Here is a 27,999-nt window from a genome sequence, read left to right as displayed (position 1 = left end):
CAGGCTGCAGGCCGAGGGGAGCCGGGCAGGGCCCTCCTCACTCACATGCCAGCCTCCGTTCCAGTCGCTCTACCTCTGGCCATGTTTTGCAGTTTACTATGCGGGCAGAGCCATTGGGGGACAGCTGGTCATCTTAGACTGACTGGGGGCCACTGGGGCCTTTCATGTTAGGCCTGAATAAGACCCACCGCTGTCCGCCATTCCAGTCCTATCATCACCTCAAGTGTCTTCTTAGTCCAAGGTTTGATTAGGCCTGTTAGAATGACCGCTCCCCATCTGGGAACAGCACGGCTTTAGTTCCACCAGGCGGACCCCAATGGTAAAAGCAAATGAAATGAGGCTCATCTGGGTTAAGGTCAGCACTCTTTAATGCTAACTGTAGGCTACTGTTGAATGAAGATACATCAAACCCTGCTCAGGACACAGGGACCACGTCTCAGACGGGCAGCGCTCAGGCTCTTTGACCCGGGCACGCATTTATACAATATATATATATATATATATATCTATGTATTTATATATACACACATTTACAGAGCACACCCTACCATGAGTCTGCTTCAATACCCCATCCCATCCCATCCCATCCCACCCAGACCCCAATGCTTCACCCTGTGCTGTCACCTTAGCAATTCGGCAATCAGGTCATGAAGTTCAGCACTCAGCTCCGCTGGGTTTATAGATTCACTAATGAGGGTGGCCAGACAGGTGCCACCCTCTAGAACCGATGGCGGCCGCAAGAACAAGAAGCGTAGGCAACGGCGCGCCAGCTCCGGGTAATAATGTTGTTTGGAAAAGAAATAGATGGCCGGCAAATTTTCCAGGCTGACTTCCAACCTGTTCTCCCCACCTTCAAAGTCCAAGAGCGCCTCCAGCTGCTCTTTAAAGGCTGGTAGCAGAAACCGGTTGGCCCCCTCCATCGTGCGTCCCAGGGGCGATTCATGGAAAGCACTCCGTTGACTGTCGGTGATTATCCGTGCCATTTCTGGGCAGCGCACCTCCGCCAGAGTGCCCAGCGAGCAGCCATGCAAGTGGTGGAGAACGGGAATGAAAATCTCTGGTGGCACATCCCGGATCGGGATGGCGGCCCCAGTGACACTACGCGATTCTGAAAAGTCACCTAACAGCATGGCCTGGAAATAATCTGAGCCATTTGTGACGGCGTGCCGACTGGCGGCCACCCGGAATCCATCATCCAGCAGGAATACCAAGTCGGCTTCCCCAGTTTCTGTCATCAGCTTGTAGGGACAGCCCTGCTCAGTGCCACCAGTGGAAGGGACAAGGGACGTAGATCTTCGGATATCCTTTTCCCTGCGTTCTACCACCTCATCCTTGGTTTGGTCTTCCTCACCGTGGCCCAGCAAGAAGGTGATGGCATCAACCAGCAAGACATAGAAAGGGCTAGAAAGCTGGGCTGGTTGTGAGACTGAGGTCTTAGCTCCACACAGAGCCTCAAGTGTTAAACCAGCATGGCAACTAGAGGAGGAGGACACCAAGTCAAGGGTCAGCTGTAGCCCACCATGATCCAAAAGCAGCTTTCGTAACAGGGCTTCATTCCTACAAAAGAGAATGACAGAAATGACACAAGTGGACATAAAACATCTCAAAGAAGGGCAGCTGCCCACCGTGGCCTGTCTGGCACTGCTTTAGTTCACTGGCACCTCAAATGGGCAACACAAAAGTCTATCTGGACAAGCTGCCCCCCCAGTTGCCATGTCAAACTCCACACCATGGAATCTCCTCACCTAACACTCAAAGGACTGGTGGCCAACAGATAAATCTGAACATCCAGGGTGTCGGAGTGTGGGTCACCGTGTGCCCTTTCGTTACCAACAGACCAGCTCACATTCTTCCTGTCCTCCTTAGCACAGCGGTGAGAATTCACCCCATCCACACCCTGGCATACACAGAACAGGCAAACTAATGAGGCAAGTGGCTGCTGCAGCTCACCAGGATGCCCACACTGTCCTGTGTGCGGGTGGCCGTACCCGTCACCTGGTCACGCCCACTGCACAGGGTGGCGCTTCAGCGCCTCTTGTCCTTCCCTCTCAGCCCCCTCAGGGCAAAACACCCGTCATACATATGCAGAGCAGGTTAGAGATAACGGAAGTAGGAAAATTCGAAAGTCTCAAGGAAACCAGAGTAAAGATCGCATTGGCGCAAACAAACGGAAAATATTACTCGGTGAAATAACGGAACAGCAAAAAGAGATCGAATGGTGTTTGAGGATGTCTGGAGGAGAAGGGAGACAAGGCAGTGACTTTTAAATGTTCGAAGCGCCGCAAGAAATGCAGATCACGCTGCACAGGAGCAGCAGCAAGCCAGCAGGTGATCGAGCAAAGTTTAAGAGGGGGTTTCGGAGGAGCGAGCGCATCTCCTTGGGGTGCGTCCAGCCCCCCTCTTCACAATGTTTGCGTAGCGCTTGGCATTAGTGGGGTTTAGAGGTTGGTGAACGAAGAGAGTAAATAAATAAAACAGAATTAAAACATTTAAATGCTCATTCTAAAAATGTTATTTATCAGATCCTGCCAAGTTTTGAAAAAGTTCTGCACAGATCCTCTAAATGTGAATTTGATTTTTTCCAATTTCAGATAGTATTGAAGATCAGTTACCCACCGACTTAGAACAGGAGAGTTAGGAGTCTTCCAATTGAGCAAAATAAGCCTACGTGCCAATGGTGTAGTAAAGGCAATCACAGTTTGGTGGTCCTTCTCTACGTGAAGCCCCTCTGTGAGCCCACCACGCTCAGCTGTTAGTGGATTAGGAGGGCTTGTGACCCCCAGGCTGTCTGAAAGGCATTAAAAGATTTTGGTCCAGAATGATGTTCATTTAGTGCAGGCACGAAACATGTGACCCGGTGAGGCTGGAGCTTGATTGCAACATTCACAGGTTGGAACATTTTGGAGAATTTTAAACGAGAGAGATGCGCAGGATAAAAGATTTTAAGTTGAAGAATTGAATTCTTTGCACACATGGAGCTCGAGTGAACTCTGTGGGTGGCTGCCTTCCACTCCATTTCTTTCCTTAAACGACACCCAAACAGAAAAAAAATGTGAAGTGAGTGAGCCAACAGAAGACCACCTAAGTCAGGGCCACAAACTCCAACCAGTTGCTTCATTAGACGCGGATTTTTGTTATTAATTAAATCCGTTCTTTAATTCCGTGGCTTGTTGCTGCTCTCATTGTGCAATAGCAGATATGTCCGAAATTGTGGATTTTCTCTTTTCTAAGAGCACTGGTCAAATGTTTTGTGGACCTGAGAATATCAACATTCCTGGGACCTTCACCTTTCTTTATCTTTATATATAATACACTACCATGGCTGTTCGTTTGTCTGTCCAGGATTTTAAATCACCTCGTAAAAAGTTTGACCTATTGATCTGAAATTTGGTACACATATACTACGGGACGTCTACTATCCACTTTCAGGGTGATGATTGACCTCCAAAAGTTATTCCTCTTTTTATTTTATTGTAGAATCAACTCTTGGGCAGCGGCCAGCAGGGCGGTTGTGTGGCACATGCATACGGGCGCCGTTCTCATCCTTACCACCTTCACCATCACTTCCCCTACCTCTTCATATTTTAAATCATTCTTGAGGCAGATTGAACACTTAAGTGCCAGCTTATAATAATAATAATAATAATTAATTCTTTGCATTTATATAGCGCTTTTCTCACTACTCAAAGCGCTCAGCAATTGCAAGTTAAGGGCCTTGCTGAAGGGCCCAACAGAGCAGAGTCCCTATTGGCATTTACGGGATTCGAACTGGCAACCTTCCGATTGCCAGTGCAGATCCCTAGCCTCAGAGCCACCACTGAAAAATTACAGAAAACGTACTAAGTGATTGCAACACAAACACTGACTTAATGAGTTTTAACGTGAAAAGATGCCAACGGAAGAAGAGGAGGGCCGCTAGGGTGAAGACAAGAAGAGCTGCTCGGGAACAGCAGGCGTATCAACCTCTGAGCAAACGATTGCTAATCATACAGAGAAAACTAGGAATGGTCAAGTCAAGTGGATTCACTGCATGTTATCGTTATTGCAGTGCGCCGTTACTGGTTTTCAGATATTGTATGATGGACACCAGTTGTTTTGGATCATTTTGTATCTCATTATTGTATAGCTGCTAATTAACGAAAAAGAAACAAGGGGTCTGAGTTTTCAAGAGCAAGTCCATTCAAATGAATGGAAAAGAAGTTAATTAGCAGCAAAAACAGGTCACTCATTCAGAAAAGGGTTAGAATGAAAACCTGCAGCCACTGTGGCCCACCAGGACCGGAGTTGTGGACCCCTGCTTCAGAGCTTTCAGAATCCGTTACAAACAACAACATTTGTTAAACACTGAAGTGTGGTCTTCAAAACCCCTCACAGTGCTGAAAGTGCACTTGTTAGAGAGTCGCATGATCTTTTGATTGAATGCGGATATGCTGGTAACGGTGGACCCCAAGTGCAGCTTTTTACCCAGTAAACCATTACATGTTGCAGGACTGGTTACAGCATCGGGGTGGGATGTTGAGAATCGCGCTGCAATGCTTCACAATTGTAGGGTTTTACTTTTGAATTTGGGGAAATCACACATTAACTTGTAGAGTACTTCTAGGTTTACTGTAGGAATGGATGGTAAGCTGTTTGAGGTGGTATGTCAGATTCAACTCTGCTTGTAGGGCGCAGTGCATTTAGACAAAACAAAAAGTTTTACGGGTGTGCAAAAAAAATGCACACATTAAAACATTAAATATTTTCCATAAAAGGTGCAAATCTGTGTATGAAAAGGGAGGAGGACATTTGATTTTCTGCCACCATATTCGTATCTTACAGGTGATGTCACGGTGTATGGTGTAGTTAGTGTGGACGGTTTGTAATAAGTGTGCCTACCCCTTGAAAAACAACCAAACTACCATAAAACACTCGAGTACAGCACGGGTCCACAACGGGCAGGGACGTCTTGTGTGACCTCACCCAGGGTCACCACTGCCTATAGGACGCCTGAGGTCCGTTGGCATTCCCAAGAGTGAGTTGGCTGTGCCTTTGTGGGCTCCAGAATGACTTGTCACAGGAACTCTGACGTGCTTTGACCTCTTAAATCGCTCCTTAAAAACTTACTTGATTCATCATATACACACGTACACACACACATGTACGTACGTACGTACACACACACGTACGTACGTACGTACGTACACACACACAAACGTATGTACACACACATATACACACGTACACACACACACACGTACGTACATACACACACACGTACGTGCGTACGTACACACACACGTACGTACACACACACGTACGTGCGTACGTACCTACACACACACACGTACGTACACACACACACACACGTCCACATACACACACGTACGTACGTACGTACGTACGTACACACACACACACGTACGTACGTACACACACACGTACGTACACACACGTACACACACACACACACGTACGTACGTACGTACACACGTACGTACGTACACACACGTACACACACACGTACATACGTACGTACACACACACGTACGTACACACAAACACACGTACGTATGTACGTACGTGCACACACGTACGTGCACACACAAACACACGTACGTACGTACGTACGTGCACACACGTACGTACACACACACACACGTACGTACACACACACGTACGTACACACACACACGTACGTACACACACACATATACACACGTACACACACACGTACATACGTACGTACACACACACGTACGTACGTACACACACACACGTATGTACGTACACACACACACGTATGTACGTACGTACACACAAACACGTACGTACACACAAACGTACGTACGTACGTACGTACACACACACACACGTACGTACACACACACACACGTACGTACATACACACATGTACGTACACACACACATGTACGTACACACACACACATGTACGTACACATTCACACACGTACGTACGTACGTACACACACACACGTACGTACGTACGTACACACACGTACACACACACACGTACGTACGTACGTACACACACACGTACGTACGTACGTACACACACACGTACGTACGTACGTACGTACACACACACGTACGTACGTACACACACACGTACGTACACACAAACACACGTACGTACGTACGTACACACACACACACGTACACACACACGTACATACGTACGTACACACACACGTACGTACACACAAACACACGTACGTACGTACGTACGTGCACACACGTACGTGCACACACAAACACACGTACGTACGTACGTACGTGCACACACGTACGTGCACACACACACACGTACGTACACACACACGTACGTACACACACACACGTACGTACACACACACATATACACACGTACACACACACGTACGTACGTACACAAACACGTACGTACGTAAACACACACACGTATGTACACACACACACACGTACGTACGTACGTACACACAAACACGTACGTACACACAAACGTACGTACGTACGTACGTACGTACACACACACACACGTACGTACACACACACACACGTACGTACGTACGTACACACACACATGTACGTACACACACACACACGTACACACACTTGCACGTACGTACGTACGTACGTACGTACGTACACACACACACGTACGTACGTACGTACACACACGTACACACACGTACGTACGTACGTACGTACACACACACGTACGTACGTACGTACACACACACGTACGTACGTACGTACACACACACGTACGTACGTACGTACACACACGTACGTACGTACACACACACGTACGTACACACAAACACACGTACGTACGTACGTGCACACACACACACGTACGTACACACACACACGTACGTACGTACGTACACACACACACGTACGTACGTACGTACACACACACACGTACGTACGTACACACACACACGTACGTACGTACACACACACACGTACGTACGTACGTACACACACACACGTACGTACACACACACACGTACGTACACACACACGTACGTACACACACACACACGTACGTACACACACACACGTACGTACGTACGTACACACACACACGTACGTACACACACATATACACACGTACGTACGTACGTACACACACACACGTACGTACACACACATATACACACGTACACACACACGTACGTACGTACACACACGTACGTACGTACGTACACACACGTACGTACACACACACACACGTACGTACGTACGTACACACACGTACGTACGTACACACACACGTACGTACGTACACACACGTACGTACGTACACACACGTACGTACGTACGTACGTACACACACACACGTACGTTTACTATAACCTAAACGGTTTACTTTTATATTTCTTCTTATTATGTATTAGTTGTGTAAATCCATGCTGTAAAAAGCCCGGGCTTCTAGAAACGATTGAAAGCATTAGGAAAAAAAAAATTGAAATGCAGAGTCGGCAATTTCGTTTTGTGGATGTGCTCACCTCCATTGTTTATCAGCAGGTAAGCGAGTTTCTCTCGCCTCAGAGGTTTCGTTTTGCCGTTGTGGTCGCCACGCTTGTGTATTACCGGCTTAGCGAGTTTGTCTTTTGTCGGCGGTTTCATGTTGGCGACGGAGTCACTTTCTTTCAGCTTCATGCTGTAGCCTTGCAATTCCGGGCCGAACAGACAGACACACTTTCACATGTAGACGTTTATATAAAAGATTAGCTGTTCCCCACATAGTAGTGAAACGGGACAAACTTTAAACATCAATAAAAAAAATGTAAAAAAAAAAGTAATAATTTGCATTGAGAAGAATTTATATTGATATTTTTCGTATCTGAGAGCCTCTTACTATAAAATATCTTTGGTTTTGCAATCAGGGGTGAGTGGACAGACAGACAATTGGCCGGCTGTTTCGCATTTTGGCCGTGAGGTGTGGCCATAGTCTAAATTACTACAAATGACCAGCGTATATGCTACTTTGGCCAGCCATTTCATGAAGTGCCAAGAACTCCCAGGCCAAAATCCGATGTGCTTATTTAAGACTGTCCGCTCAAGGTGCGAAGATTCTTAAAAACTTTCAAATGCAGAGTCAGAAGTGAGTTTTCCATTCTGCACGAGAAACTGCTCAAGGCGGGTCTTGTTCAGAAAGTGGATGCCACTTGAGACGGCCTTCCCCTCGCCCAAACACTAACCTTAAGGTTAATAAAATAGGACCCTGATGTTAAGTCACTATTTTAGGGCTAAAATGATAACAGATATTTGAAATCTACTTATATACCTAATCTTAATTATTGTGAAACAACCAAGCAGTGTCCGCTTTCTGAACAAGAGCCGCCAAGGCTACACTTGATGCAATTGCACTACTAAGTGCACAACAAATCGCTGCTCATGCCTTCCTACTTTAGCCGATTGCCCCATGCCAGTTCGCAAACTGGCTGGCCAAATCCCAAAATTGAGGAAAAGATCGGACATTGGCCGGCCAATTTACAGCAACATTGGTTATTTCCCCGATTTGGCCGTTTTATATATATATATATATATATATATATATATATATATATATATATACTAGACAAAGAGCCCGTTTTGAAAACATAAGATGAAACGGGCACGAGTTTGTGTCAGCAGTGTATGAAGAACAAATGCTAAGTAACGAAGAAGTTGTTTTGTAATGATTGTAGTCCGCTTTACTCATTACTGTACAGGCTTGTACTGTTAGTTGATGAATTTTCCAAGCCTATAGTATAATGTTGAATGATGAATGTTCCAGTACAATATGGAATAGTAATAAGTATTAGCACCACAAACCTGATATAGGTGTATTGAATGAATGCGTAATTGAATCAGAATGCGTAGTTAGGCCTCGAGCTGTAGTCGAAATCGCCTTTCAGGCCTCTAGAGCTTTAATCCAAGTCGCCTTTCTCTTTGAATTTTTGCGGCTGTAAATCTGCCGCCTGCCGCGATGTTGGTGTCGGATGTCGGTCTCGTAAGGTTTTTCGGGCAGCTGCGCAGAAGGCGACTGCGCATTCGGCTTCGGACAGACGTGAGTGAGTGAGGAGGCAGGCGAATTATGTATTTATTATTATGTATATTTTATATATACCCTGTATATATATATATATATATATATATATATATATATACACACACACACACACACACACACACACACACACACATATACATAGCATTCGTAGTCTGAAACACGATCTGATTGTATGGGAGGTTACCAACCACACGCAGTGTAAAGAGGCTTCGCTTCTGATGCTGATGTCCGATCCCCGCGAGGGGTGCAGTGTGTACGCCTGATGAGCCCAAATAAGGGCGAAACACATGTTGCGTACTTTTTGCATTATTTGACAGTAAAACTATATAACATTAAAATATATATATATTTTATGTTCATTAATTTTATTTCTATTTATGTTATTCAAGTTAATTGTATGTTTTTCTTTAATTCTATTATTGTAAAGCAATTTGGCCACAGCATTCCGATGTTTTAAATGTGCTATATAAATGAAGTTGACATTGACATATATTATATATTATAGCGAAAAGTCAAGCAAAATGACACCTTTTATTGGCTAACTAAAAAGATTACAATATGCATATTAAATATATGCATATTATTTCATATAGATAGATATATGCATATTATTTCATATAGATAGATATATGCATATTATTTCATATAGATAGATAGATAGATAGATAGATAGATAGATAGATAGATAGATAGATAGATAGATAGATAGATAGATAGATACTTTATTAATCCCAAGGGGAAATTCACAATATAACAATATTATTATTATATATATATATATATATATATATATATATATATCCCAGAGAGAGAGAAGAGTCATAACTGACATTTATTTTGCTTTTGCATTTACCATTTTGTTTGCACTTCAGATCACATATTTTTGATAATTGGTCTATCACTGTGTTAACTTCATCTTTGTCATTTTATTAAGTGCTTTACTCGAAGCCCTTTGTATTTTTTAAGAACTATGCTCAAGTCAACAGCACAGTAAAATCCTGCTTTTTCCATCTCAGGCGAATTGCCAAACTCAAACCAATTCTGCCTTACCACCTCCTGGAATCAGTAATCCATGCATTCATTACGTCCCGGCTCGACTATTCTAATTCCTGCCTATATGGTATTAGTAAAGCCACTCTTTCGAGACTCCAATTGGTTCAAAATGCGGCTGCAAGACTTTTAACTGGAAGCAGCAGCAGCCAACACATTACACCGATTTTAAAAACCCTACACTGGCTGCCGGTTAGCTTCAGAATTGATTTTAAGATACTCCTCTTAACCTATAAGGCACTAAATGGTCTAGCCCCTGCCTACTTGAGTGTCTTGCTCCATCGTCACAATCCCCCTCGTGTTCTTAGATCCGCAGATCAGCTGCTCCTAACCGTTCCCAAGGCACATTTTAAAGCTCGTGGTGAAAGGGCTTTTTCTGTCTGTGCACCCAAGCTCTGGAACTCCTTACCTTTAGTGGTTAGGCAAGCCGCTTCAGTCGCCTCATTCAAATCACACCTAAAAACGCACTTCTTCACATTGGCTTTTAATTCTTAACCTGTCTTATTCCCACTTGCTTTTTGCTATTTCTCTGTTTTATTGGGTCCCCTGACCTGTTTTTTAGTGTCTCTGTTTTAATTCTCTCTTAATGTTTGTTTTTAATATTTTGCTTTTAGTCTTGCTTGTTTTAACTGTACAGCGCTTCGGTCAGTTGTAATGCTGTGTTTTTAAGCGCTTAACAAATAAAAATGGTATGGTATGTAAAATTTTCATTAGTTCCTTGCACGCAGCCTAAAGGGGCTGCACTCCGTAGTACTCACCGGCAAAGGAAGGGCAAGGCGAGTGTGCAGGCCACCTTGTCACCCTCAGATCCTGACATCATCATGTGACTCAGCACCCCAATTCCAAAGGGTGACTCAGACTGGACACGCAGGTTCTGTAGGAGTGTCGTACCTGCAGGGTAAAGCACAGCAGAAGGTGAGACCCACCATGCCTAGCAACTCCAGTAAGACTCCTCAAGTGTTCACGTGTTCTCCATCCTCAGCACATTACGCAGCCAGTAGTCTCTAATTTCTCAACTATTATTACAATGGTGCAGATTTTCTACATCACCCAAATCATGGGCCCTAGTGCCCCCCAAACTCATGTAACCACCCCCTTGGAGAGACTTCCCAACGTGCAGCTCACCTAGCTGTCGGATACGCTGACAAACCTCCTTCTCCTGAGCGCTTGAGGAGCTTCCTTCTCCTCCTCCTCCTCCTAAGCATAGATCCGAAGACAAGATCAATCTGAGGCGGACCATGCTGACCCCAAAGATGCGCACAAAGGCTTCAAGGCAGTTTGGATTGCAGGTCAGGCGAGACAAGAGTCGAAAGCAGCGCGGGCTGGGGTTTGGAGAGAGGGTGAGGTAGTCTAGCAGTCCCCCAAGAACAGGAGGGGTGACTAGCACAGCACTTGGATCCAAAGCTTGTGAAAAGCGGGACAACAGCAGCAAGAGAGGGGCATCAGGACCCCAGGGCTCCGGGTGGTAAGGATGCGACCTGGCGTTGGCGCTTTGGGGAGTTCCCAGGGAGACCTCTGTGGACTGCAGGAGCTCACGGACAGGGGTACTAAGAAATTCTCGGTCTAGCTGTTGTTGCTGCAGCTGCAGATTGGCCGCAGTCCCTAGCCGTTTGTCCCCAGTGGTCAGTGAGCTATCTAGAGGGGTCTGTGGAGAGGGGGGTTCTCCTTGGGAAGAGCGGGAGCGACCACGCATCCTGCGGCGACAGCCACCACTTGGCGGTGTGCGGATTTCGCCCGTGGTCACCAGAGAGATGGGGTGATCCACCTCCATATTTCTACCACTAGGCTGGCAGGGGTGGACTGCTTCTGAACCTGCGGCACAAGGCTTCCTTATAGATGCAGCTTCTTCTTCCAGGTCCAGCTTCATAGTCTGCCAACGCTGTCCGCTTGCCCGACACCTGGACGCCTGTGCAGGCATGAAACTTCTGAGCTTGGGTTGCTCCAGTTTAACCGAATTCTCTATTGTGGGTGAGAGATGACCATTGGTGTTTAATGTTCTGTCTGTTATCCCGGTGGCCACCAGCGGCAGGTCAGCTGCACTTCCTTCTGTAGACCCAAAGGGGTGAGTGCTTTCTAGCAATGCCTGCTGGCTGCCTTCCCCATATCTTTCCACATTTTGGATGCCAGTACAGTTGAGTGCCGGACCTTCTGGTCCACTTCGGACTCCAAGGGAGAGGCCAGACTCCAGTCCCTCCGTAGGCTGTCCGTCCACTTCGGGGGGCTCAAGAGGAGGATTGAGAGAGTCGATCATTGGGCCTCCCCCAACCTCCAGGCCCTCCAGGTCTAGGACACCCTCTACAGGAGACCACTGCGGTGAAAGCTCTCCCGGACTTGCAATGTAACCCTCGGAAATTAACCATGACCTGCAAACAGAACAGAGGGGGCATCAAAACATTAGTTAGACGTCAGTCTTCTTGCACAGCTCCAAATAAGACACTTAGGAAGAAGTAAAATATTTAGCAGTTTTCACGCCATGAAGAAGCGAGGGGAGTGTGCAGGAGCAACAAAGAAATCAGCCGACCTACTGGGCAAAACATGCAAGCCAAGGTCGAGGTGTTGCATTGTATTTGTATTTCATAGTCTGTGCTTAGCTCCTAAAACCGGAGTTACCCCCCATGGGTACATGTAAGACTTTTACAGCCCATGTTTAGAATTACTTTAGAATTTACATCAGTAAAGGGTGGACATTAGTCATGAAGAAAGTCATTAGCTTCTCTAGGTAGAACAACGCTAAAAGGACAGTGGAAGATTAGGACAGGACTCTGTTAAGAGTTTAAATCAAACGGTACATCACAGTCAACAGTTACACAACATAGCCATCAATTCTCTCATTATATATAAAAATCCTGCGACAAGACTTTTTTCCAAGAGATTTTTTCAAGTCTCGCAAGATGAGACTTTGGCCAACTCACGCCTTCCTCTCAACCATATTCAGCCAAGCCCACGGCCCTCTCACCTCTCAGTCGTGTCAATGATGTTGTCAGACATACTTCATGCGCTCTCAGCTCTTATAAATTTTAACGTTTTCCTCACTTTAAGTTCCCAATTAAAGAAGTAGTATTATGGCCAAATCTTCCATCCATCCATTGGCCAAATCTTATTGAAGAATTTTATCCCGAAGGGTTATCAATAGAAGAATCAAGTACACGGGCAATCCTAGCACAGAGAAACGATGAAGTCAAACGAATTAATGTGAAAATTGTCGATCGGTTACACGTCTAATTGGTTAAATGCGTATCAATAGACTCTGCTGAAACAGTTGGTGGTGATGATGCGGAAAATGAAAACATCAACTTACAATCTCATGAAGAAAATCTACAACCGTTAACACCATCTGGTCTTCCACCAGCTGAATTACTGTTAGTAGAAGGATGGATTGTAATGTTATTGCGTAATTTATGTCGGAGTGATGGGCTGTGCAATAGGACAAGACAAGTTGTATTCAAAATTGGTCGAACAATTCGAACATGTAAAATTTTAACAGGCGACAAGAAAGGTAATGTGGTACATCTTCTGGGGATAACAAACAAAGGAGATCTCGATATGCCATTTGTATTAAAACGTTTACAGTTTCCCGTTAGAATAGTTTTTGCTATGACAATTAACAAATCACAGGGACAAACATTCAAAAAAGTCGTTTTATTTATTAGAGAGAAAGAAACGAAATTCACTCACGGGCAGTTATATGTTGCGTTGTCACGATGAAAGTCCAAACACGGGATCAAAATTCAATGAGATATTGACGAAAGTTTAATTCAAATAATTGTTTTTACTGAAGTTTTACAGTAAAAGTGTAAGTTTAAAAGGTATTTGTGTGTTAATTTCAAAGCCAAACAAAACAAAATCAACAAATACCTCTAATGCAACATGAAACATAATTTTCTTTCAAATTATTACGTTTTACTATTTTTTACTATGGTTAAATACTTGCTGTAATGTACAATAGTTAAATTTATTACGCATATGTAACAATTTCCATGAAAATAGCAATCTATTTAAAAATTGTACATCTGCCTCCCCACACGCAAGTAGCAGAACCGCAAAGAGGCTAGCATGTACTGACGCCCCGGGAGTTGGCAAGCGAAGCAGGGAGGGGGCACAGCCCCCTAATTTTATAATAAGAATAAAAAGGATTCTTCACTATAACATTCCATTGAAGGTGTTACAAGTTTGAGAACTGAATTGGGGGAACTTGCTCACACACTCTTAAGCAGGGGACCCCAACTCTGGTCCTGGAGGGCTGCAGTGGCTACTGGTTTTCATTCGGACCCTTTTCTTAATTGGTGGCCAGTTTTTGCTGCTAATTAACTCCTTTTCCTTTCATTTTAATTGTCTTGTTCCCGTGAATTTCTTCATCGGTCCTCTGATTTGCTTCATTACTTTTCTTAAACAGAAATGAAACGTGAAGAGAGTGAGCCGACAGAAGACCAGCTAAGTCAGGGCCTCAAACTCCAACCAGTTGCTTAATGAGGCACCGAGTCTCGACGTTAATTAAACTCTTTAGTCCTTTAATTCCGCGGCTCGTTGCTGCTCTCATTGTGCGATAGCAGACATTTCAGAAATTGTTGATTTACTCTTTTCTAAGAGCTCTGTTAAAATGTTTTGGGGACCTGAGCAGATCAGCATTCCTCAGACCGTCACCTTTCTTTATGTTCACATATCGTATGACTGACAATGTCTTGCTGATCACATTTGCTGATTAAGGAAAAAGAAACAATTAAGGGGTCTGAGTCTTCAAGAGAAAGTCGAATAAAATTAACTCAAAAAGACGTTAATTAGGAGCGCAAACTCATCACTAATTAAGAAAAAAGGTTTAGAATGAAGACCTGCAGAGCCACTGGGTCCCTCCAGGCCCGGAGTTGGGGACATCTGCTGTAAAGGTAATAGTGGAGGAGAGAAATCCAGTCCAAGGCAGACGGTTATGTTCACAGGCCGGAGCCAACGACCTCAGAAACATGAGTGTCTGATCATTTTGTGGAGCTAGAAGGATCCAGCGTCCCGGGTTCAGATATTTCAGGCTTAAGAGTTCTCATGTTCTCCCTCGGTCTACAAGGAATTTCTCTCCTACATCTCCAAAAAGGTCTCCAAGCTGGCCCTGGGTGAGTGTGGGAATGTGCGCAAGTGGGCCCAGTGGTTTGCTCTTTCATATCTAAATAAACTGCTCAAAAAATTAAAGGAACACCTTTTAATGACAGTATAGCATCAAGTCAATGACACTTCTGGGCGATTGATCTGGTCAGTGAAGTAGCAGAGGGGCTTGTTCATCAGTCTCAGCTGCTTTGGTGCACTAGAGGGGGCAACAATGAGACAACCCCCCAAAACAGGAATGAATGGTTTAACAAGTGGAGGGAGGCCACCGACATTTTTCTCTCCTCGTCTGTTTTGTCACTCGTTTTGCATTTGGCTATGGTCAGTGTCACTACTGGTAGCATGAGGCCATACCTGTACCCTACAGAGGTGGCACAGGTAGTCCAACTTCTCCGGGATGGCATTGCCAGAAGGTTTGCTGTGCCTCCCAGCACAGTCTCAAGGGCATGGAGGAGATTCCAGGAGACAGACAGGCAGCTCTTCTAGGACAGCTGGACAGGGCCCCTCATAGAAGGTCCTTAACCCATCAGCAGGACCCACTAGAAGAACAGGACGAGCACTGCCAGAGCCTACAAAATGACCTCCAGCAGGCAGGCCACTGGTGTGAATGTCTCTGACCAAACAATCAGAAACAGACTTCATGAGGGTGGCCTGAGTGCCCAACGTCCTCTAGTGGGCCCTGTGCTCACTGCCCACCTGGTACCATGGAGCTCAATTGGCATTTGCCATAGAATACCAGAATTGGCAGGTCCACCACTGCGTTTTCACAGATGAGAGCAGGTTCACCCTGAGAACATGTAACAGACGGTAAAGGGCCTGGAGGAGCCGTGGAGAACGTTATGCTGCCTGTAATATCATTCAGCATGACCGGATTGGTGGTGGGTCAATGATGGTATACCTGGGGAGGCATATTCATGGACGGACGTACAGACCTCTACAGGCTAGACAACAATGGGCAACTTGACTGCCATTAGATATCGGGATGAAATCCTTGGACCCATTGTCATACCCTATGCTGGTTCCACTTGGTGCACGACAATGCCCGGCCTCATGTGGTGTGAGGATGAAGGAACTGATACCACGGACTGTATGACCCCAAAACCCCACGGTCGCTCGCCTGACCTCAATCCAATAGAACACCTCTGGGTAGGACATTATGTTTCAGTCCATCGTACACCTCAGATTATCCAGGAGCTCAGTGATGCACCGGTCCAGATCTTGGAGGAGATCCCCCAGGACACCATCCGTCATCTCATTAGGACGTGTCCGGCATGCATACAAGCACATTGGGGTTGGGGGGCTTTGAGTTGCCATACATGATTTGGAGTTGCTGCAATGAAATTTCGGCCAAATGGACTCGCCTGCCTGCCACATCATTTGTTCCCTTTGATTTTCGGGGTGTCTTTGAATTCAGCCCTCTGTTGGTTGATCATTTTCATTTCCATCCTTTCGTTCCTCACACATCACCATATTAGTCCATAGCAGTAGAGAGAGCCAGTTGTGTTCCTATCATTTTTTTCGAGCAGTTTATTTATGCTGCTAAGGTTTGTAAAGTAGGGTTTCATGACAACTTCTGACATGACCCATACAACCATCACTGGGCAGGGGGTCAGGACAGGAGGTTTGACTGTTAGTTTGTAGTCCATTTTAAGTTTGCCCTCCTGTTCTCTAAGTAACGAGAACTCGTGAGGACATCTACAAGAACCAAAAATGGCCTAAGAGGAGGTCTATGGAGATCCTCCTTTCCTGTCCAACACGGCAGTTGAAATTCTATCCTTCTAGTGCTTTTGTTGGGGCGGCTCTCCCCCCCACTCCGTGGATTCAGATAAATGACGGATGGCGCGTACCCTCAGCAATGCAGCCAGCTGCTATGTGTCTGCCTGCCTGCCTGCCTGCCTGCAAGGAGACAGTAGCATCAGGGGGGCAAACGCTGCCTGATGATGGGCACTGCCAGGTGCAAGCTTTTCTGTTCTTCCATAAATCGCATATATGAGAGCTGAGCCAGGCACGAGGAAACAAGATGGCAAAGCTCTCCATACTGAGGAGAGAGAGAGAGAACTGCAGGGAGCCCCCACAGCTTGCTGACTCATGCCCACCATCACTTACTGGCAAGGCCTAACATAAAGAACCAGTGGGTCATAAAACTCATATGGATCTCATTTTACACCCCAGTTCATCTCTTTCCACTTCCTCCCCCCACAGGTTTAATTTGAGCTTACGTCATCCCCACAAACTGGCGAGAGGTTCTGGCTTCCAAAAGAAATCTCCGGAAACAAAGTCGCTACCCTCAAATGCCCACACATGTGAAGTGCCAGGGGGAATGCATGTTCTACTGATACTCGATAGCCTTGCATTCCTCTGAAACACAAGTATTATTGGGGTTTATTTGCCCCACGTAAATGATGCACTCCTTTGAAGACCACCCCCAAACCCCCTTCCCATAATATACGTACCGAAGGCTCAGGAAGCTGGTGGAACTCTGGCTACTCTCTGCTGCGTCTCTCTTTGGAGGCCCATCACTGGGGTAGTCAAAGGACTGAGTGTACAAGCAGGCCACTTCCTCGTCCTCCTCTTCCTGCTGGTCATGGTTTTCCCCTTCCACAGATGCAAGCTTCTTCCCCCTGGCGAAGTCCACCAGGCGGGCTACCAGCAAGGGTACCAGCCCTGCCGCCTGGAGCTGCTCCAGGGCCACCTCGTCATAGATGAAGTCAATGAAGGCGTACACCACTAGATTCGATATGGACGCCGACGGGACCGTCCTCCCATCCAGCAAGCTGACCAGCAGCTCCAATCCCCCAGATTCACGTACTTTGGTCCTGTTGACCGCCTCACGGCAGCACAAGCACAGGGCGCGCACATAGTGTCCCGATTTGCTCGGCTCTCGCCGAATCTCCTCCACAAAACGGGGGATGACTCCCACAGAGCCGATGGTGGGACGTAGGCTGCCCTGAAGGCAGGCGTTGCACAAGACTTTGAGACTGGGCTCCCTCAGCAGGTCTCGGCCTGCACCACTGCCATTCTGAGAGAGGGCCAGAGTGCCCAGCTTGACCAGGGCGTCACATTTGGACATCTCCAGGGCACATTCCTGTGAGCAGCCCCTCGTCAGTTCCCAGAGAGCAGAAAGGGAGGCCAGAGTCACTTCCTGAGACACGTCAGGGCCGAGCTGTTCTACCAACGGAGGCAAGGCCCCCTGAGTCAGTAGCGCCAAGCGATGGGCTGGACTGTCAGAAAGGTGGCGCAGGGCCCGGATGACCGATTGCAAGCATTCAGAATCTGAGGTGAGGCGGAGAGCGTGCAGCAAGTGGGAGACGGCACCTGGGGGGTACAAAGAGACGGAGAGTGAGATCGATGACAAGAAGGCTGCGTGTGACAGCAGACACGGGCACATGTACTCACCCGCCTTGTGAATGAGGGCTGAATTCTCCGGGTTGACTGCCAGGTTGCCCAGCGCGCGGGCGGCTCGGTTCTGAACACTTTCGGCATTCAGGCACTTTAACACGGTCACTGCAAGAAGAGAAAGTCAGGATGAGAATGGGGGGGCATCAGAAGGAAGTCAAAGCTTTTGGGGTCCGTGCCTGCAGTCTGCAAGAAGGGCATTTGGGGTACGCGGCTGTGAGTGAGGAAAGAAAAACGGGTTACAGTGCCAAAGGGCAGCTTGAGCGAAATAACCAGGACTCAGAGCGCAAAAAGCCTGCAGCATTTATTCTTCTGATTTTGGCTTATTGAAAATGTTTAGGGCCTCAAAGATATTTTATGGCGTTGATTTCCAAGGGGCCAAAGGTTAGCTACTGTGCACTAAAATGTGTTCATTACAAGTTTCTAGTATGTGTTGTTCATATCGTTAGCGTGATGTTTAAGAACAACATGGATGGCAAAAACTACAGTTGTGCCATCAAGCAGTTTCTAATGTCAGAAAACAAAATGCCCATCAGAAGCTACCAGAACCAGAGCTCCCCCTTTGTGTAATAAAGTTACAGAATTCTGTCCTGGCAGGACGTTTCTTAAAGATGACCCCCCAGGGTAAACCAACCTTTATTACCTACTAGCCGTCCCCCAGGACAGTGAGGAGGGCCCTGCCCGGCTCCCCACTCCTGACGTCACGCATCCCCCTCCGCTCGGCCTGCTGCGTCTCTCTTGGATTAGCGCGAATATAATCGCTCCTGCAAGCAAAGTGTGACACTTCAAAATCAACTGGAATGTTCAAGCAAATTCTAGAAAAAAATCCAATCTAAATCTGCTAAGTACGTCTCTCGTTTGCTAGCTAATCGGAAGTAAGATACGCCCCGAGGCTGTCGCGTGAGTGAGGAGGGCCCACCACCCCATTGGCCCGCTGCGTCTCTCTCGGACTCGTGCAAATAAATTGGTGACGCAAGTGAACTCTGATACTTGAGAGAAGTCGCAAAATCAACTGGAATGTTCAAGCAAATTATAGAAAAACAGCCCACTCTAAATCCATTAAGTAGTTCTCTCATTCTCTAGCTAAGCGGAGGTAAGATACACCACGAGGCTGGAGCGCGAGTGAGGTGGGCCACAAACCAGAATGTTCAAGCAAATAATAGAAAAAGACGGATTTAAATCTGTTAAGTTGTTCTCTTGTTCGGAGGTAAGGTACGCACCAAGGCTGGTGCGAGAGTCCCTTCCGCCCGCAGCCTCTGTCTCAGATACGTGCAAATAAATCGGTACCGCAAGCGACCTGTGATTCTTAGCGTGCTGAGAGAGTCACAGAATCAACCGGAATGTTCAAGCAAATTACAGAAAAAAAACCCGATCGAAATCTGTTAAGAAGTTCTCTTGTTCGCTAGTTAAGCGGAGGCAAGGTACACCCCAAGGCTGGACTGTGAGTGAAGAGGGCCCGCCCCCCTCGGTCCGCTGCGTCTCTCTCGGATTTGTGCAAATAAATCAGTACAGCAAGTGAACCAGGATACATAGTGCAATGAGAGAAGTCGCAAAGTCAAACAAAATGTTCAAGCAAATTACAGAAAAAAACCCGATCGAAATCTGTTAACTAGTTCTCTCGTGAAAAGCGGACAGATGTTGGATTTTTACATATGCAGAAACTAGCCGTCCCCTGCGGCTTCGCCCGCGTAGCAGCGAAACAGGACAGTGAGGAGGGCCCTGCCAGGCTCCCCGCTCCTGATGCAACACTTCCCCATCCGCAGCCCCAGTCTCGGATTAGCGTGAATATATCGCTCCTACAAACAAACTATAATACTTAGCGTGTGTTATAATATGTTTTGTTATAATATTACATTTAATGTCACTGTCTCTGTGTACACCGTTATGGACTCACTCATACAGGCAGACCAAGTAAGGTACGCAGGGGCTCAGCATTTAGAATTGCAGAGCCAAGCACAGGACTAGATAGCCAAAGACAACTGGAGAATTGAATAGTCAGCCTAAAGACAGAATAATATACTTCTGTCCTCTGTCAGCACAAAAGCCTCTTTCCTTGTTGGGAGAATAAGAACTGCATGTAGGCATTGTGCTATTCCTGTATTTTTGAAGGTGGGGTTCGAGTCCTTTCCTGTCCTTGTTTGGAGACCAGAAAGAGAGCCTGCACATGGAGCAACCAGAATATAAGGATGGACCTACTGCCAATACACTTTGAAGCTAAACGGATGGAAGATTATGTCCTCCGTCTGGAAAATCCTTTCAGCGTGGCGATGAAAGATGGCAGACTGCGTAGATCAAGACTCCCACATTCTTGATAGAGTCCGTCATAAGCTTCCCGTCTGTAATACCGCGTAAGCCGATATTAAACAAAGCTAAGTTATCTTTATACTTCTCATGTAATCTTGTGACCGCCATATTGCATGCTGGGGGGGATAACACCTTTTTAATTTATAATTATTTAAATTCAGGTTAGTTAAAACGCCGCAATTGAAAAGAACACATTTCCGGAGAGCTAATGCCTCTTAAGGAAACAGCGTGATGAGAAACGCCTATCAGAAGCTACCAGAACCCGAGCTCCCCCTTTGTGTAATAAAGTTACAGAATTCTTTCCTGGCAGGACGTTTCTTAAAGATGACCCCCAGGGTGAGCCAACCTTTATTACCTACTAGCCGTCCACCAGGACAGTGAGGAGGGTCCTGCCCGGCTCCCCACTCCTGACGTCACACTTCCCAAACTCGGCCCGCTGCGTCTCTCTCTTGGATTAGAATAAATCGCTCCTGCAAGCGAACTGTGACACTTAGCGTGATGAGAGAAGTCACAAAATCAACCAGAATGTCCAAGCAAATAATACAAAGAACCTGATTTAAATCTGTGGAGTACTTCTCTCGTTCGGAGGTAAGGTACGCCCCTAAACTGGTGTGCGACTGTGGAGGGTCCCGCCCCCGTCCCCTCCGATTCATGCAAATAAGTCTGTACCACAAGCAAACTACGTTATTTCACGCAATGAGAGAAGTCGCAAAATCAACCGGAATGTTCCAGCTAATTATAGGAAAAAATAATCTAAACCCGTTAAATACTTCTCTCATTCACTAGCTAAGCGTAGATAAGATACGACCAGAGGCTGGCGTGTGATTGAGGAGGTTCCCCGACCCCTCGGCCCGCTGCGTCTCGCTCTTCTGTTAAGTAGTTTTCTTGTGAAAAGCAGACAGACAGACATCGGATTTGATAGATTTATATTATATATATTATGATAGATAGATAGATAGATAGATAGATAGATAGATAGATAGATAGATAGATAGATAGATAGATAGATAGATAGATAGATAGATAGATAGATAGATAGATAGATAGATAGATAGATAGATAGATAGATAGATAGATAGATAGGATAGTGTAAGGCACTATATAATAGATAGGTAGGATGACAAAGGAACACAAAAATAACAGATTAGCCAGGAGTGTAAGATTTCAAGACCTAGAGAGATTAACTCCATGCCATCTGAGCCCAATCTCAATGAATAATTCAATATGCCCCACTTCTGTGCAAGTTGGGTGCCCAGAATGTTGTCTCCTGCAATCAAGGACCTGAACCTCCAAAGGAAATCTCAAGATAAAGGATTTCAGACTAGTAGAAATTTCTACTTTGTAATTTGGGATTAAACTTGGCCACATCACTGCGCCCAGAGTCCAAAAAAAAACAAAAAAAACAAACCCCAACAGAAGCAGGGTGACACCATTGATGATGATGATGATGAGCAGGTAAGTCCACACTGAGCCTGTGACTGGTCAATATTATCTACTTTAGCAACCATGGAAATGTGGCAAGGAAAACCATTGGTGCGTCCTCATGAACCGGAAAGGTCGCCCAACAACTCACACCTGTGGATTCAGAGGGATGCCACACTCGCCTTATGCAGCAGGCCCAGCCCTGTGAGACTACAACCTATTCCTAAATGTAAAGGGCAATCTCCTTGGGATGAGCTATGCCAGCAGCAAACATTTGACAACATCATAAGAAACGTATTAGTGGAATTTCTCTTAATAGCGTAAGGTTCACCCGTCTCATCTTTACACTGTATGAGGTGGAAAAAAAAAATGAGTTACGTCTGCTGAGCTACTAAGATTTTCATACACAACCACTTTGAGGGTTTACAGAGAATGGTCTGGAAAAGAGATGATATCCAGTGAGTGGCAGATCTCTGGGCAAAAATGCCCTGTTGATGCCAGTGGTCAGAGGAGAATGGGCAGACTGGTGTGAGCTGACAGGAACTCAAACTCGTTACAACTAAGCTGTGCATAAGAGCAGCTTTGAACATACAACACGTCGAACCTCGGAGCAGGTGGGCTACAGCAGCAGGAGACCACACCAGGTGCTACTCCTGTCCGCTAAGAACAGGCAACAATTCACAAGATAAGATTGGAAAAACACTGCCATGCAGGTCTGAGGAGTCTCAATTTCTACTGCCACATTCGGATGGAAGGGTCAGGATCCATCCTGCCATGTATCAACGGTTCAGGCTCGTGGTGGTGGCATAATGGGGTGGGGGATATTTTTTTTTTTTGCACACTTTGGGCCCCTTAATACCAATTAAGCATCATTGAAAAGCATTTGAACGTGACGATGAGTTCACTGGACTCAAAAGGCCTCCACAGTCGCCAGCTCTCAATCCAGTTGAGCAACTTTGGGATGTGGAAGAACTGGAGATTCGCATCAGGGATGTGCAGCCGACAAAATCTGCAGCAACTGCAGGACGCCGTCAGGTCAATATGGACCACAATCCCTGAGAAATGTTTCTAGCACCTTGATGAACGTAAGCCACGAAAGAAAAACTGGTTACAGTGCCAAAGGGCAGCTTGAGAGAAACAACCAGGACTCTGAGCGCAAAAAGCCTGCAGCATTTATTCTTCTGATTTTGGCTTATTGAAAATGTTTAGGGCCTCAAAGATATTTTATGGCGTTGATTTCCAAGGGGCCAAAGATTAGCTACTGTGCACTAAAATGTGTTCATTACAAGGTTCTAGTATGTGTTGTTCATATCGTTAGCGTGATGTTTAAGAACAACACGGATGGCAAAAACTACAAAATCAAGTATTGTGCCATCGAGGAGTTTCTAATGCCAGAAAACAAAATGCCCATCAGAAGCTACCACGGACAATTCTGAAGGCAAAAGGGGGTCCACCCCGGTATTAGCAAGGTGTACCTAATAAAGTGGCCAGTTAGTGTGTAGATCTCCTGCACACAGAAACAACCCTGCACTAACCCCTATATATATATATATGTACACACACACACACTTTATTGTTGGGTCTTAATATGAATATTAGTGCAAGTGTTTCTGCCATCTGTACTTGGCTTTGGGTGCTACTCTCTCCACATAAATTAGCACTTTAAGCTAAAATGATAAGCTAACAAAAATTCCTTGCTAAAGAAAGATTGTACAAACTGAATGCAAGTTTAAAAATGAGAAATGTTAAAAAAAACCTGCTTTGCTTCTGAATCAAAACCACGGGTTTACTGCGAATACAAACTTGAATAAATCTCATGATCTTTCTAATTACTGAATCGTAACAGCACGGCGTGGAGACCAAGCTTTTATTTGCCAACGCCCCAGGCAGACCCCTCAAGCGCCAATAATAAGGGACAGAAAAAAAGAGGCTGTGTGCAGATCGGTACATGCGCTGGAAGTAGGAAAAAAAAAATGGGGACCCTAGGATGCCACAGGGTGGACAGCGGCAGCGCGTGATTAGACCGTTACACACAAATCGAGGCCGCCAGCTGCAGCCCACAGCTATCAAACACCACGCTGACGTCACTGTATGAAGCAGTTGCTGACGTGGCGAGGGTTCCCTCCCAGGCAGCAAGAACCATTTTGAAAATTGCACTCACCGAGTGGGGGGATCCCTCCAAGGTTTCGGACCTAAAAGTAAAAGAAATAGGAAGCAAAATGACAAATTTGACAACAGATCTCCTTAACACATACACTTCAATGTGTCTACGCATGTGTTTCTGTTCCAGTTTGCGCGAGGGGTATGATTTTCCGGCCTCACCTCGGTTCTCGTCCCCTCCTCGGTGCAGCAGTTGGCCAGTATGCTGAGCGCCAAGTCGAGGGTTTTCCCCGCGCGCGGCCGTCGCAGCAGCTCGAGCAGGGGGAGGAGCCCACCGCGCTCCCGGTAGCGCGCAATACCCCCACTAGCTTTGATGTGCCGCTTTCGGATTGCGATAAGCGCCCTGCACAATTCGGCCTCAGACTGCCTCTCATCTCTACTGCGGACAGACCTGTGCGTCGCTTTTCCTAATTGCGACAAACACCAGCTTAACGAATTTTCTGCAACGGCGCAACCCGACGGTTTAGTCGACGCCATTTTTATTTTTTTTTTCCACAGAGGTGGGAGTGGGCGGAAACACGAGGTCCGTTGCTAAGGGTGACAGACTTCCGTTCCCTGTTTATATAAGCGAGTGGGTTCTCGTTGAGACTTCTGGGAAATGTCGTTTTTAGACTTCCCACGACGGCTGAACTGAAGGAAGGATTTACTTTTAAAAGACTGCAATTCCCAGAGGGCTATGAGGAACCAACGGAAAGGTCTACTTGGGTTTTTTTTAACTTCAAATCCATGACGTTTTTGATAGCGATTGGCTCCTTGGGAGTTGGGCACAGTGCTATGACAAGCTGTCCTACATATCCCAGAAAGCGACAGACCATTGTATGAACAGAGGAAGACATCGCAGGACTTTATGGACGTTGGGCCTCGTTTCCCCAGGCAACCACATACTGATATAATAAACCGTTTGGATTTCCGTTTAAGGATATTAAATACGTCACGTCTTAGGCCCAAGCCAGTAGATAATTAGTTATTTTATGTGCAAACAGAACCTCTGCTAAATTCAGCGGAATCAGTTGCGCCAAACCTGTGCGACAGTCTTTAAGCCCCCCAAAAAAAGGGTGGAGTCTAGAAAGCAAAAAAAAAAAACTTCATTCTTTTCATTTTTATATTTGTTTTTTTCTGTGATGGTGTAATTGTGATAAATATCATGCATTTGTATGGCATGGCTGTAACTGTTCCTATAACTTTGTTTAGTTTTTCTCCAGTTAAGTGAACACCCACCATTCCCACATAAATAGACGACTTTCTTGATCCCACTTAGTCCATCTGGCTGGGTGGAGTGGCACGTATTCCAGCAGCATCAGGCGCAAAGCGGGAGGTGGCACACTGAGACTTAAAATGGGACAATTAAGAACGGATCGCTGTTAGCACCGATATGGGGCGAACGTGAACACTAGACATGGACGATACCTTGACGTGGGGTTCAAACTGAACACCTTGGACCTGTCAGTGCAGCCAGGTAGGTGCCACCATTCACTCCTCCTGGCTATGTATTAACCGTGTGGGTCATTCTAATTGAAAGCCATTATCTCTGTGCAGTTAGAAATTAAGAACATGTGCAGGGATAAAATGCATTGCAATTTTTCATTCCAACAGATGGCGCTTCATAAACATGCACACTGCTTTTATGAATCCAATACCAGATCTTCTTCTTTCGGTTGCTCCCGTTAGGGGTTGCCAGAGTAGATCTTCCTGTCCTCGTCATCTTGCTCTGTCACCTGCATGTCCTCTTTCCCCAAATCCATAAACCTTCTCTTAGGTCTTCCTCTTCTCCTCTTCCCTGGCAGCTCTATCTTTAGCACCCTTCTCTCTCTCCTCTGGGCATGTCAATGAGTTCCCTACCAGTTAACACAAGAAATCTGACCAACGAGAGGAGACATTTCAGCCCATCAAGCCCAAGTGTGACTGGTAGCTAAGCCGTCCCAAGGTCTCATCCAGAACCTTCTTAAAGTTTACCATGGAGGGGCATCGCTAGCTTTAGCCCCCAGACAGATAAGGCTGTTAGTCCTTCAAGTAGGTACGTTAGATGGCAAAGGCTAGGTAGACTGGCTAGTAGTAAATCTTTGCAGTACCCAAACTGAAGTGTCACCAATGAAAAATGAAAATTTTACATGTGAAGAAAATAAGGAAATTGCATGAAATAGGATTTCCTCCCAAGAATAAAAGGAGACGACTGGAAGGTCACAATGAAGGTGACATTTTATTACCCTGAACTGGCACCACCTCAAATCAGAACTGGGGGTCTGCTGAGGAGAACCTCGTCTCAAGTGGTCTTCTTTAACCTGACTCAGACATTTAGTTTCAAGCGTGTGTGTCGTCCCCTGGCCAAGATCGAAAGGAGTCTCAGAGATACGTTGGAGTTGGGCGGGGGATGTCAAAAGATCGCCAAGCACTTGGAAATCAACCCAAGTGGAGGAGATGCCAACGTGTCCAGCTCTGGCCATCCCAGCACGGTCAGCCCGAGAGCAGAGTGCTGAAAGAAGCTCTAAGAAGCCCACCCAGAGTTTCATCAGTGGACTTACAGGTTGCTCTCGCCGCTGGTGATGACGAGTCGACTGTTAAGAAGAGGCTGCACAAATGACACCAGGCTTGGGAAATCAGAAAGATTGTCTGAAGTTTGTCATCGAACATCTAGGCAAAGACCAGGACTTCGGAAATTGTGCCCCGGACAGATGAGGCGATGACAGCGTCGTTAGGCCACAGTGCCACCCTACACATGTGGCAGAAATCAAAGGCACCATTGGAGCAGAGGAGCCGGACGGCAGCTGTGAAGCGTGGCTGTGGAAACGTTCTGCTGCATCAGGGCCTGCTGGAGGGTGCATGAAGAGGATGTGACACCACCTGTCACAAGACCTTGCAACATGACAATGACCCTAAAACCTACCAGGGCTGAAAAGAAGCAAGTGGAAGGTTCTGGGATGGCAATGTTAAAGTCCGCATCTGATGCTATTGGGGGGGCTGGGGGAGGTTTGAAAAGGGCCGCCCACACAAGACACCACAGCGGAAAGAACTCGGCCTGGAGGGGCAGAAAGAACCTTCTGAGTCAGTCCAGGTCAGGGACAGCCAGACAGTTAAGAGGACATGCCAGCCTGAGGGGGCAATACCAGCTAGTAAAGCCAAGAGGGTGGTGGGGGGGTTTTCTCAGCAATGTTATTTCTGTTCATTTTCTTTGAATGAATTATTGCAGTCTTTTTTTTTTTTTTTCCTTCCTAGTTGCACCCACCGGCCACTTTATTAGGTACACCCTGCTAGTACCCGGTTGGACCCCCGTTTACCTTCAGAACTGCTGTAATTCTTCATGGCGCAGATTCAACAAGGTGCTGCAAACATTCCTCAGGGATTGTGGTCCATATTGACATGAGAACGTCATGCAGTTGCTGCAGGCTTATCCAGCTGCACATCCATGATGCGAATCTCCCGGACCAGCTGCACATCCCAAAGTTGCTCTACTGGATTGAGACCTGGTGACCATGGAGGCCATTTGAGTCCAATGAACTCATTGTCGTGTTCAGGAAACCAGTTGGAGACGAATTGCG

At 46.2% G+C, this 27,999-nt stretch overlaps 1 protein-coding gene across 2 annotated transcripts; it reads right to left on the bottom strand.

The window, feature by feature from the left end:
- Positions 1 to 346: 346 nt before the first annotated feature.
- On the bottom strand, positions 347 to 25,390 carry armc5 (armadillo repeat containing 5). Of its 2 annotated transcripts, XM_028814937.2 has the most exons (7): positions 24,629 to 25,386; positions 24,468 to 24,498; positions 18,581 to 18,688; positions 17,638 to 18,499; positions 11,222 to 12,459; positions 10,855 to 10,987; positions 347 to 1,557 (listed from the first exon to the last, which is right to left on the bottom strand). In XM_028814937.2, the coding sequence occupies exons 1-7, from the start codon at positions 24,941 to 24,943 to the stop codon at positions 621 to 623; spliced, it is 3,624 nt and encodes a 1,207-aa protein (XP_028670770.1). In that variant the 5' UTR covers positions 24,944 to 25,386; the 3' UTR covers positions 347 to 620. The 2 variants fall into 2 exon arrangements, with proteins under 2 accessions (XP_028670770.1, XP_028670769.1); XM_028814936.2 differs by having other exon boundaries at positions 17,638 to 18,688; positions 24,629 to 25,390.
- Positions 25,391 to 27,999: the final 2,609 nt, after the last annotated feature.

The sequence above is a fragment of the Erpetoichthys calabaricus genome, chromosome 12, assembly GCF_900747795.2.
Source record: "Erpetoichthys calabaricus chromosome 12, fErpCal1.3, whole genome shotgun sequence".
In the NCBI taxonomy this organism is placed as follows: Eukaryota; Metazoa; Chordata; class Cladistia; order Polypteriformes; family Polypteridae; genus Erpetoichthys; species Erpetoichthys calabaricus.
The sequence above is the reverse complement of the archived record's forward strand: the minus strand, read 5'-3'. Positions and strand labels throughout refer to the sequence as shown.